We start from the raw sequence: 13,031 nt of genomic DNA, 5'->3' as shown, positions 1-13,031 counted from the left end.
TTTCACTTGATTTTAAGCTATGCTACTAGCTCATCATACAGAGTGCTCATTGCCTAGACCAGAGGTTTGCAAACCAGCTACTTGGTGACCACTTTCTGTTTAGTCCTCCAATTTAGAAATGAATTTTGTGTTTCAGAGATGACACTTTGCCATAAAGGAATGTCTGAGGAATATTAGGTTTTCATTAAAAAAAATTAAATGAATTACAGTACAAATAAGTTATAGTTGAGATGTAAACAGGATTTTAGGAGATAGAAACTGAATCCGTGGAAAAAGTGGTTACGTACTTTCATAGGAAGTGACTTCTAATATGAATTTTGAGAGCTTAATAGATGTTTCTTTCCTAGTTGAGGTAAAGAGAGGTATTTTGGAATAATAAATGAGATAGAGAGTTTTAAAGAAACAAATGGGCAAAGGCTCTAAGAATGTAAAGATACAGAAGGTCACTTAGGAGTAGAGAGAATTTAAATTCAGGTGGAATTTAGTTTGTGTGGAAGAAAGGAGGTTAGAAAAAAATTGGAAAACTTTTTTTTGTGTGTGATTGGCTATATCCTGCTAAATTTTGTTCTTAAGACCTTGGAAACACATAGGAGGTTTGTAAACTGTGATGCTACAGGATATAAAATATATTTTAAGAAACATTGGTAGTAGTGAAAGAATGTTCTAGAATGGTGGAACTTTGGAGTAAGAATTTGGATGGCTGTCGAATGAAATGTTGACAGTAAAGATGGAAAGGAGGAACTTTCTGCCTCTTTTTGCAGAAAGTAAATTGAGAATTTCTTTTTCGTCCCTAAATTAAATTCTTTGTTGCTCTTAGATTTTAGTATTTCTTTGTTGATTCATTTCGAATTGACTGTGTGTAAAAAAAATAAAGTATTCTTTAAATTGGGAAATAATAATTACCAGTTTCTTTGACATGGAAAAAATCTTCATAGAATAATAAGTTCATCCATCAAATAGGATTTGGAGTTGAAAATATGGCAACGGCAATGGATGAAGACCTGGAAGAAGAACTGGATGAGAAAGATGAGAAGTCCCTGATGTGCCCTCCGGGCATGCATAAGTGGAAGCTGGAGCAGTGCATGGTGTGCACAGTCTGTGGGGACTGCACAGGCTACGGGGCCAGCTGCGTCAGTAGTGGGCGTCCGGACAGAGTCCCTGGAGGGTGAGCACATGAGTATTCCGGGAGGAAATGCAATAACTGGTAGAAAATGTACAGAATGCTCACCTTTCAAATATATTTGTATTCTGCTCTCATTTCTTAACATGCCATTGGCATAATTGTTATTTCTGTTGTAATTATTTAGTATTTTCATTTAAGCTTGTTTATCTCTTTTTTATCACTTAAACATTTTAAAACATAAATTTCTTCATTACTTGGAATTATTGTATTCCTTTTATAACATTATCTGAAGTCCAAAATCTATATTTTTTGGGGAAGGGGGGTGGGGGAGGTCACACCTGCTGATACTCGTGGCTCTGCATTCCTGGTGGTGCTTGGGGGACCATATGGGATACCTGGGATTGAACCTGGGTCGGCTGCATGCAAGGCAGATTCCCTGCTCGCTGTATTATCACCGAGCCCCTGAATACCCAAATCTGTTTATTTTTATAAAGCACAAATATTTTTGCTAGACTTGTTGAATATCATTTATAGCATAAAATTAAGGATGTATAATTTTCTTTTAAATTATATAAATTAAATATATAATTATTTAAATTTAAATTATTTAAATTAAACTGTTTTAGAAATTATAGGTTCTGTCACTTCCAAATCTGTTTTATACCTCTTGTCTTCTTTTTGTTGTATCACTTTTTTTTCAGGGTCTTATGTTGTTATTTTATTGATTGGTTACTTGACTGGGTTTTACGGCTACATCCAACAGGTTTCAGGGGCTGTTCCTGGCTCTGCTCCAGAGTGGCCCCGGGCAGTGCTCAGGACACCCATGTGTGTTTCTAGGGGGTTTAACTGGGGTTGACCTACATGCCTGGCAAACACCCTATCTTCCCCCCTATACTATCTCTCCCATCCTCAAATTACTATGACTTGAAAGTTAACATTAATTTGGCAGAGTCAGCGTGTAAATTTTCATTAAATTCAATAAATGTTGCCATTTATAGCCAATACGACAAAATGAAGTAGCCTTTCACAATCAGTTGTGATAGGCAGTTATGATAGATCTTTAGTTTGTGAGTACGCAGAGAGGACAGCTACTCACCGCACCGTCTCTGACCTCTCCATCTCTTACCTCTTTAAGCAGTAGGTTCTTTTCCCCTCAACTTGAATGAACAGTTAGGAAGCTGCTGCCACCTCCTTTATTTGGCGGAGAGCAATGTGGTTTGCTTGCTTGCTGGCCTACCAACCCATCCAGACACTGCACACTAAGGCTGCAGGGACTTCACTCATTGTGCACACTTTTAAAGGTTTTTTGTTCATAGACACTTTCAATATGGCAGAAATAATTTTCTATAAAAATACACCAATGGTGCCTACTAGGGGTATACTCTTAAAAATGCATAAAAAATGTTATAGAAAAACGTTTTAAGGAAAGAGGAGGATGATTCGCTATTCATTTATTTATCAGAATCTGTGGTTGTGGTTCTGGAGAATCTGGCTGTGCTGTTTGTGGATGTTGCAAGGCTTGTGCAAGAGAGTTGGATGGTCAAGAGGCACGACAAAGAGGCATTCTTGATGCAGTCAAAGAGATGATACCTTTAGATCTTCTGTTAGGTAATTTGTTGCACTAAACCTCTTTTCCTAAGTAATTCTGGTAGTTTAAAATTTTATATTAGACATGGCGGAAAATGAAAGCTACTTTCAAGAGTACCTTTGTCTTTTTGTACTTTTGTACTCTTCTGTACAATGTTATATTTCATTAATAAATTAATGAATTTCATTTTCCCTTTTTTGATAAAATTCTTACCATACAAAGAATGTATGTGTTGGTTAATGTTTTCTTTAGCTTTTATTTTCTTAAGTTTCATAGAGTAGTTTCATCTATTCTATGGCATATTTAATGTGTTTTTATTTATTTATTTTTTTAAAATTCTAGCTGTGCCAGTGCCCGGAGTTAACATTGAAGAACACCTTCAGTTACGACAAGAAGAAAAACGGCACCGTGTAATCAGGAGGCGCATAATAGATGGAACAGGTAAGAGATAGCTGCAGGGAAAAAGATAGAAACTATTTTATTGCCCTATACTCTGACCACTGAAAAGTTTATAGAATATTCACACTGGTTTGGTAAAATAATGACACTGAATTGAGTAATGGTCTAATAGCTTGTGAAAATAATGTGAAAATCTTAAAGGTATTTACAATTTTGCTAGTAACATTTAATTTAGTAGGGAGATTATGACTTAAGTAACTCATACTTTGAATTGTTCTGCCATTAGCCAAGCATAAAAAAACTATTTGCAGTACCAGTATATTTTTAAAAAAGAAAATTCTAGAATTCTTCCCCCAGATTTTGAATTTATCTTTTTGACTATAACCTACAAATTACTTTAAGATAATATTCTAATTTGTTATATTCACATGATCATTATTTTTGGAGAATATTCCCATCCCTCTTTTCCATTTCAGTACATAATTATGCTTCTATGTCTTTGGGAGAAAAGCTTGTTCTTGTTTTGTACAGACAGGGTAAGTTGGAGAATGTGCAGATTTTGATTGCAGAATGATAGCTTCATCGTTTACCTTTACCGTACTGTTTATCAATACTTCTTAGCTTAAGGGTACATTTTGAGGCCAGAGTAATAGTACAGTGAGCACGGTGCTTGCCTTGCACTTGGCCAACCCAGGTTTGATCCCCAGCATCCCATGTGGTCCCCTGATCACTACCAGGAGGATTCCTGAGTGTGAAGCCAGGAGTAACCCCTGAGTATCACCAGGTGTGCCCCCCCAAAGCAAATTGATTATAAAAGGTAATCTGTTGAATACTTGATGAACATAAATATGTTTTTCTAAATCTACATTTGCTCAAGAGAGGTCAGTGATTTATATTCATATATAAGATAAAATCTCATATATAAGATAAATATTTACTTAGATTCTATATTTAAATAATTATTAGAAATGATTGGATACTTGGTTTGAGATCTGTATCACCCAAGAGGCCAGGGGTGGAAAGATCTGGCTTGTGAGCTACTTAAGGCCTGCACAATCATCCGGTCTGCCTCTCGGACAGACACATATGCTTCTACTCTGCCTGCGGCCTGTCAGTATTGGATGGCCTGTGGGTAATGTTATAAATATCCCAATGATTATTGGTAGTAAAAAGCTTCCCCATATCTGCATTGAAGCATCATCACAAGTTTTTTTCCCCCTAGAATCTTTAAAATGTAAAATGTAAAAAACATAAATTATATACCACAAATAGTAGATACTATTTTTATTAAATGCAAATTGCAAGATCATAGGCTTAGAATTTAAGACTTGTTCTTTATAGTGTTGGGATAAGCAATGCTGATGAACTGATAAAGTAAATATTTGTGGTTAGTTTGGCTCTTATTTACATAGAATCACTGCTTTTAAAAGATACTTTAATGAAATTAATATGTATACTGTCATACGAGTATGTGGGGAACTTGCTTATTAAATGTTTCATGCAAACTAGGGTAAATTGTAAATTACGGATCTTTATGACATGGTGATTAACAGTTTCTCTTGTATTAAGGATAATGATTTGCTCAATGTTAATATCAGTGAATTTCTTTTTTGACATTTTAAAAAATCTTACGGATTTATTAGGTTGAACCATATGAATTAACTTACAAAACTTACTGTTTCTTATACAGCTCAAGTAGCAAATCCTCATGATGATATTTTTGTTACTTATCTAAATCTATTCATCTTGTTCATCTTTTTTTCTCTGTAAAAATGCCATTCATTGAGAATGGTTATCAGAAGTAAAAACACATTGATTAGGCATTGTTTTTTTAAAAAGGTCATCACACAATATTCTCTTGTCATCTAGATTTATCATAGGTCTAGAAAACACAAATTAAGTCTATCAAAGATTAAAAACTCCACTTAAATATTTCATAGAAATTGCAATATTGTGTCAGATTATATTATTAATATTATTTAGCAAGCATAGTCTTATATTCTAGGTCACTGTCACTGTCATCCCATTGCTCATCAATTTGTTAGAGCAGGCACCAGTAACGTCTCTCATTGAGAGACTTATTGTTACTGTTTTTGGCATATCCAATACGCACGGGTAGCTTGCCAGGCTCTGCCGAGCGGGCTCAATACTCCCAGTAGCTTGCCGGGCTCTCCGAGAGGGGCGGAGGAATCGAACTTGGGTCAGCCGCGTGAAAGGTGAACGCCCAACCACTGTCCTATCGCTCCAGCCATATTCTAGGTAGTTGTATTTTTGTTATAAATCAATTTTATATTCAGCCAACATATTAAAAGAACTTTAAATTATTGGACACAAAAATCTCATCTTGTTTTCCAGTTTTTTCTTACGTTCATTCTTTCATTTTGTTAAACAAAATTTGTACTATATGTTATTTCCCAATGGGTTAGAGTCTTCATTATGAGCATAAATAATTGCACTTATTGTTTGCATAGTGCTGAAATGTTGTGGCTATTAGAACTGTATTCCTGCTTTTACATAATTACCTCAGTAACTGTGGAAGGAATCTTACAGTTTCAATATGCCAGTGTTTCAGTCAACACAATAATACATGGTCAAGTCTGCATTTTTATTTTGTTTTGATCTTTGAAACAAGAATTTTAACCATCCATTTTTAAAGAAATGTAACATTAGATTCTTATTCAATTGCTGGAAAATTCTTATAGAGTGTGTTAACCAAAACCCAGTATTATAATGTGGTACTTCTATAATTTTTAATATTCCTCAGTGAGCAATTTTATAAGAAAAAAATTTTTCATGAGAAAACAAAATACAGACTTATATAGATATCCAGACTTGCAGTATAAAAAGAACTAGAAAAGTACTCAGATGTGAATAGTAGATCTTTTTCAGATATGCATTTGAAGTTTATTTTGATTTTGTTTTTTTCATATTTTTCTAGCCTTCATTTTATGAACAAAAGTTATATTTAAAACTTAAACCATTCTTTTTATAAAAATATGGACCAATTTCAAGATATTTATAATTTATCTTTGCTTTTGATAAGAATATTTTTCAATTGTTTGAAGGAATCCCATCCAGGTATTATGCTTTTCATTATTTTAGGTAGTGGTCTCAAAGATGGCAGCATCATTTGGACACATAAAATAAGTACGCTCACAGCTTACCTCCCATATCTCTGGATTGTTTTTAACAAGTTTTCTAGGTGATTCTGACAGAGCTAAAGAATCCCTTTTTCAGGGTAATGATGTTGCAAGGTTGTTCTGTGATTAAATTGCTTCACTGGCTTTATCTGTCCTATAAAACCTGTTTGCCAGGTTTTAAAAAGCTTGTCAGAATTTTAAGACTTAGCTTTTGCTTTACTAATCTTTCCTCAGTTGTCCTCGGGGGCTATTATAACTTAGCTACTACTATTACAGCAAATCTTCTTTTTTTATTATATTTGGTATTGAAACCCCCCAAAACACTGTTATTAACTACATTTGGCTAAATGTGTAACTCAATATTTTTTTGTACTAACACTGGAGATTAGTGTACTACCTTGTCAGTAGCATTTATTTACAGATTTTTATCTGAAATTTGTGTTAATTTTTAGTGTTGTAGATTATCAAGTTGAGAGATAAAACTTCTCTGAGACTTTCATAGACAGATAGATAAGCTTCTCTAGCACATCATTAAGTTGAAGTGCTTGGGATTCTGAAGGCTCTTATACTGGCTTCTTCCTCCTCTTCTTCCTCCTCCTAATTTACTATATTTATTTCAGCCTCTGTGTATTTTAGTGATAGAATATTATCTAACATCTTCATGCTTTTATAAATCTTATTCCTTTACACCTGGATTGCTTCTACTTTTTTTCCTCTTGGCAGACTTTTTCTTTGGAAATCTCTCTAATACCCACAAGTTGACTTGATCACTTTGCATCCTTCATTCCTCATAATATATTTAATTCTGTTTCTGTCTTACTGTGATATGTCTATCATTTTATCTCTGATACCTAGCATTCCACAAAAGGTAATAAAAAATGCGTGGTAAATGGATACATGACTGAACTTTGTAAGAAAATTTGTTTTAGTCTATAGAATAACAGATTATTTTAGAGACTAATAATGTGAATCGTAATTTATTTTGAGTTTTGATGATGTGTTTCCTACTTGTAGACCTACATTTATGCATCAAAAGGTTATAGAAATATTCAATTTTGTGAGAAACCAAATAAATGTTTGAGTTTCTTATATGTGAGGGAAGAAATAATATTCCAAGGAATCTATGAGGTCATAAATGGTAATTCAGCTAAACTTAATAGTTGCAATTATTTTCTGTAGTTGGGAAAAATATCTTGTACTATTTAGAGTAATTTGTTATTTGCTTTAGCAAGGTAATAGAAAATTAATGTATGTTGAAAACATGAGGTATATTTTCATATTTTAAATATTCATCTTACTGTATTTAAAAAACAGGACTCAATTTATATAACTTAGCATAACAATTGGTACTACATGACTAGGAAATCATATTTTTCTATCAAATTTTATTTTTCAGTAGTGCTAAAATGTAGTATTCTTGATATTTCACATGCTTACATTTACCTATCTTGGACACATGTTTGAAATACGTATTATATTTTTAGTTTGTTTTATTTTTGAATGGTTCTGTGGTATTTGATGTTGCCATTTCTCCAACTTTATTTAAGGCATTTTGTTTTAAAGTTAGAAAAATTAACTGTAGTTTAAAGAATCATGAAGAAATTTGCTTTCATTAGAGAATAGAGAAAGTCAGTGTTTATGAACAGTTAATTCACTTCAAATTTTGGTAACTTCTTAACTGTAAATATTAAGTGTTTTGGAAACTGGAGGCATTTTGATGTTGGCAAAATCCAGAGTTCTCTCTTTTCTCTGTTTTTTTTTTTTTCATTTTCGTTTAACAGACAATAGATAAAATGTTAAGGTACAATTTATTTATTTATTTATTTATTAGTTTATTTTTAATTAGAGAGTCATTGTGAGGGTACAGTTACAGATCCATACATCTTTGTGCTCATGTTTCCCCCATGCAAAGTTCAATAACCCATCCCTTCACCAGTGCCCATTCTCCACCACCAGTAAACCCAACATCCCTCCCCCCCTCCCCAGTCCTGTCTCCCACCCCACCCCACTCTGCCACTATGGCAGGGTATTCCCTTTTGTTCTCTCTCTCTGATTAGGTGTGGTTTGCAATAAAGGTGTTGAGTGGCCATTGTGTTCAGTCTCTAGTCTGTATTCGGCCCACATCACCCTTCCCCCACATGACCTCCGACCACATTTTACTTGGTGGTCCCTTCCCTGAGTTACCCAGAATGAGAGACCAGCCTCCAAGCCATGGAGACAACCTCCTGGTACTTATTTCTACTATTCTTGGGCGTTAGTCTTATAGTCTATTATTCTATATTCCACAGATGAGTGCAATCTTTCTATGTCTGTCTCTCTCTTTCTGACTCATTTCACTTAGCATGATACTTTTTAAGGTACAATTTTAAGTTTCTTTTTTTTTTTAAGTTATCCAGTGTTGGAGAAAAAGATTACATATATGTACATAGTAGAACTTCAGAAATAAATAATTTTATGGAAGAATGTTTAATGCTACAAAAATATTACTGAGGTTATAGTAACCTCTTCAGAATTAATATGAAACTCAGCTTATCTTTCTAATTTTACGTATGTAGTTACAGAAATCATATGTAAACCTAGACTTACCTCTTTTTAGAAAATCAAATTCAATCTAGCTTCTACAGTTCTGTGTTTAAAAGGCAAATGATTTTATAGATGTGAATACTATCTATGTATGTGTATATATAGATACATATATCTGATCACAGTAACTTTTGTTTTGTAATTTTTATGTCTACCTTTTATTTCTTTCATCCATACTAAATGAATTTAACTTAACATTTATTTTGGTATTGTAGCAAAACTAAAGTGAGTATTAAATCCTGATGACCTTGTTAAAATTGTGATCATTAATTTAAAGATTAGTTTTGGTTTCTTAATAGAAAAGATATGTGTTTTTAATCAGTGTATGGTTTAATAAGTTTATATATGTATAACATTAAGATAAATGTTTATGATAATTTAATATTTAAACTGAACTTACTGATTATTTATTTGAGATTGTTGGTAATTACCTGATAATTCGTTAAGTATGAGAAATAGAATTTATGCTATGTAAAGTCAGTGGTACTGTGTTTGGAATGCTGTGTTAGGTGATGGTTTGGGGATAGAGTTGGGGAATTGAAAGAAAAGTAAAATGACCAAAACAGTTAAAAATAAATTTCCATGTTTTGAGTTTGAATTACTTTTGTTCATTGTGGTGTTTTCATTTTGTGAGCTTTCCTATGCACATCCACGATATTTCTCCTCAGGCCCCATTGTATTTCCTGGCCCTATTTTTATGAACCATCGAGAACAGGCTCTAGCCAGACTCAGATCCCATCCAGCACAGCTAAAGCATAAACGGGACAAGCACAAAGGTATTTGGTCTTCCTTATCAACTAGGCGGGGTGCTTTCCCAACCTCTTACCTCATTTGAATTTTGTATCTGGGAATATTCACGAATCTAATTCTTCTACTTTGCTTCTATCATTTATTATCATAACCTGAGGAGAAAGAACATGCTGAAAGTGGTATTATTTATTGTAAATGACTCAGTCTTATTTCGCTCTTTATTGCTTATTTTATTTTTATTGTTGATGTTAGTAAAGAAGACATTTTGCATTATATATTTCCCATTTCTTTTCATATTCATAAAGTTAAGGGAAGGTGGAAAAATCTTGACTTTTCTGTTTTTTATTCTTTTATTCTCTGCTCTTTGGGATCTACTGCCTGTCATTTTGCATCTTTTTTTAATGCTGTTTGCTTTATAATTAACAAAATTACTAAATTTTGTATCTACCAGTAATTTATATCACTGAGTAGTATATATTGGATGTGTCACTAGTATATATACAATGATCAGTATTTTATATAGTGTACATAAAATAATGTGTTGACTGTTATGCTTATTTTAATATTATTTGCTGTATACAATAATATACAATTATTTGATAATGAGAACTAAGGATAAATATGAACAAAGATTTAGTACCTGCCTAGTCCTCAGAAACTGAGTTCTAAAGAAATCTATCAATAACTAGAACCTGTATTTTTTTGAGATCCAATTTTGCTTTAAATAAACATTCTTAGAGCAGTCATATTTTCTTTGAAACTACAGATTATGAATCAGTTATGATCAAGAAAGAATCTAATTTAGGAAATTCTAAATTCATAAAATTTCTAAATTTTATTTCTAAATCTCAAATTTATAAATCCTTGAATACACATATGAGAGAGATAGAGAGAGAGAAAGATCCTTTACCAGTAAAAGTTTGGTGTTTTTCTCATGAATATCAAAAGATAAACTCACAAAACAGAATAAAAGATTTTTCCTTAAATTTTCATATAGAAAATCTAGTGTTTGTGTCTAGATTTTTTTTTTTGCTAACAAAAAAGATACAATAAACTTATCTTAAAATTATACACACCATATATAATAGTCAACATTTTTAATTTGTCTCTCTTGATCTCTCAGTTTGTTTGCCACTCAGAGAAAAACAGAAACAAAGCATACATTACAGTACCCACCCCTCCCTGTTTGTTTTCTACAGAAATCAAATGTGAGAGTACTTTTAATGTGATTTATCATTAAAATTTGATTGTCCACTGAGTGTTCTGAAAATGCCATAAATATTTAAATCTAAGGGGTATTATTTGGGGTACATATATAACTTATATTACTTAGAATCACAGATATAGGCTTTCCCAGTTTCTTTTCCTTACAATTAAATAAAACCAGAGTTTTCTCATACTGAGTTTAAATATTCACATTTTATGAAACAGTATGTTACCAATTTAAGAATGACCTTTCACAGTGTCGCATTGATTGGTCATAGAAATTGCCAATAATAATTACCTTTTAAACCTGTCTGCTAGAGGTTATTTTATAATGCTTTTTATATAATAATAGCGACCTCTCTGCAAGTACTGACTTTGTATGATTTCATTGTAGGACCAGTCTTTTAAATAAAATTTTTTAATTTTGTAAAGTAAAATAGTTTCATCTTCTTACTTAACCTAATAAATTTTATGTATACATGAATAATTTTTTGAAACCCTATCCTGTTTTTTAAAGCAACTTACTATTATATTTTTTTTTATAAATCTACACTTCTTTTTCTTTTACGTCCTTTGTGCTCCCTGTCATTTAATAATTTCACCATTCAGTGCTTTTACTCTTGCTGTGAAGTCTTCCCTTCAATATTTTTGCTACATCCTGTCTGTATTTCAGTTTATCCATTGAGAAATAGATCCATCACTATTTTCTGGCTTACATTTAATTATGTTGATGATGGTAATAGTAAAATTTTTCTAGACTTTTATGGGAGTGTGTAGAAGGTAAGAACTCTAGATTGATCAGTAGCTGGAGTGAGTTCTAAAATGGGAAGTTGGAGAGCTGACAGATTAAAGAGAATTGAGAAAAGATTAAGGAGTTCATTTCAGCAAGCAAGTCAGCAATTGTCATCCCATTGCTCATCAATTTGCTCAAGCGGGAACCAGTAACATCTCCATTTTGAGACTTGTTAACTGTTTTTGGCATATTGAATACACCACGGGTAGCTTGCCAGGTTCTGCTGTGCGGGTGAGATACTCTTGGTAGCTTGCCGGGCTCTCTGAGAGGGGTGAAGGAATCGAACCCGGGCTAGCTGCGTGCAAGGCCAACACCCTACTGCTGAGCTATTGATTCAGCCCATTTTTCAGACAAATTTTTACTAGAGGCAAAAATCGAATATGTGTAAGACTGAATTAATAACAGTAACATTTAACTCACATAACATGGTAGTTTATTTTTAGAAGATATCAATAGAAGATATGTCAGTGAGATCTGAATTAGCATTAGTTTCAGCTATCCAGTACCTTACATAAAAATACATTCCTATGTAGTGTAACTAGTTAGGAACATTTGAATTGTGCTGGAGATAATCTGGTTGTTGTGTCTTGAAGTGACCTATTTGAAAAGACAATCCAAGAGCACACTAATAAACATTCATATTTTATATCTGTTTTTGGTTTAGAAGTGGCATGATGTATTGTTTTTTTTATTTAGAAGTGGTATGAAAGTATTATAGTCTTTGGAATTAGGCCTTAGTTTTAATACAGAATTTCTCATTGAAATGAAATTTTTATGGTCATTCATAAAATATATTTTAAATTAAGGAAATCTGTTTCCTTTTTTTAAAACTAAGAATGATAATTTCTTACTGATTAAGATTGCTGTATGGATGTGTGCATGTATACATGCTCATATATATTTTTAAACACTTGTGAATTTATGTATATAAAACAAATGATATTAACTATTTGGTGGTGGTAAACAGTAGCTTTTTTTTTTTAAATGGAACTCCAAATATGCTCTACTGTTATGTTGTGCTGGTTAATTAAACCCTGAAGTCTTAGTTTTTTTAGCTGAAAATGCAATGTTTTGGATAATAGAACAGTCACATGTATTGTTATATTATTTATATTGATAAGTGAGAGCAAACTAGTGAATACTGATTGGGAATTTTTATGTATTATTTCACTAAAACCTCATAAAAACTTTGTGAGATAATATGTACCATTATTGCTGTCTTAGAGCTGGGAAAGCTAAGACTTAAAGGGAGTCTAGTGTCCAGTTATCACATAATTAGCAAGTGTTTAGAACCAAGATTCTAATCAGTTTCTTAAGACTTCAGTCCACAAAAGCACTTATCCATTATTTAAACTTTCGGTGTTTAAAACAAAGCAAGTGCTCTAATAATTGTAGTTGGAACTGTTTTTTTGTTTCATTTTAAGATCTTATTAGAAGTATTCATTGTAT

General features: G+C 32.5%; 1 protein-coding gene across 9 annotated transcripts in view; it reads left to right on the top strand.

The window, feature by feature from the left end:
• The window catches only part of MYCBP2 (MYC binding protein 2), a 224,296-nt gene that overhangs the window by 52,752 nt on the left and 158,513 nt on the right, over positions 1-13,031 (top strand). For 8 of the 9 annotated variants that reach the window (XM_055121438.1, XM_055121447.1, XM_055121406.1 and 5 more), the window contains exons 15-18: positions 961-1,165; positions 2,586-2,731; positions 3,054-3,152; positions 9,502-9,609. In XM_055121438.1, the coding sequence (XP_054977413.1) occupies positions 961-1,165; positions 2,586-2,731; positions 3,054-3,152; positions 9,502-9,609 (558 nt within the window). The remainder of the gene's footprint in view (positions 1-960; positions 1,166-2,585; positions 2,732-3,053; positions 3,153-9,501; positions 9,610-13,031) is intronic. The other variant, XM_055121420.1, reaches the window with a different exon arrangement.

The sequence above is a fragment of the Sorex araneus genome, chromosome 1 (assembly GCF_027595985.1).
Source record: "Sorex araneus isolate mSorAra2 chromosome 1, mSorAra2.pri, whole genome shotgun sequence".
Taxonomy (NCBI): Eukaryota; Metazoa; Chordata; class Mammalia; order Eulipotyphla; family Soricidae; genus Sorex; species Sorex araneus.
This window is presented reverse-complemented; position numbering and strand designations above follow the sequence as displayed.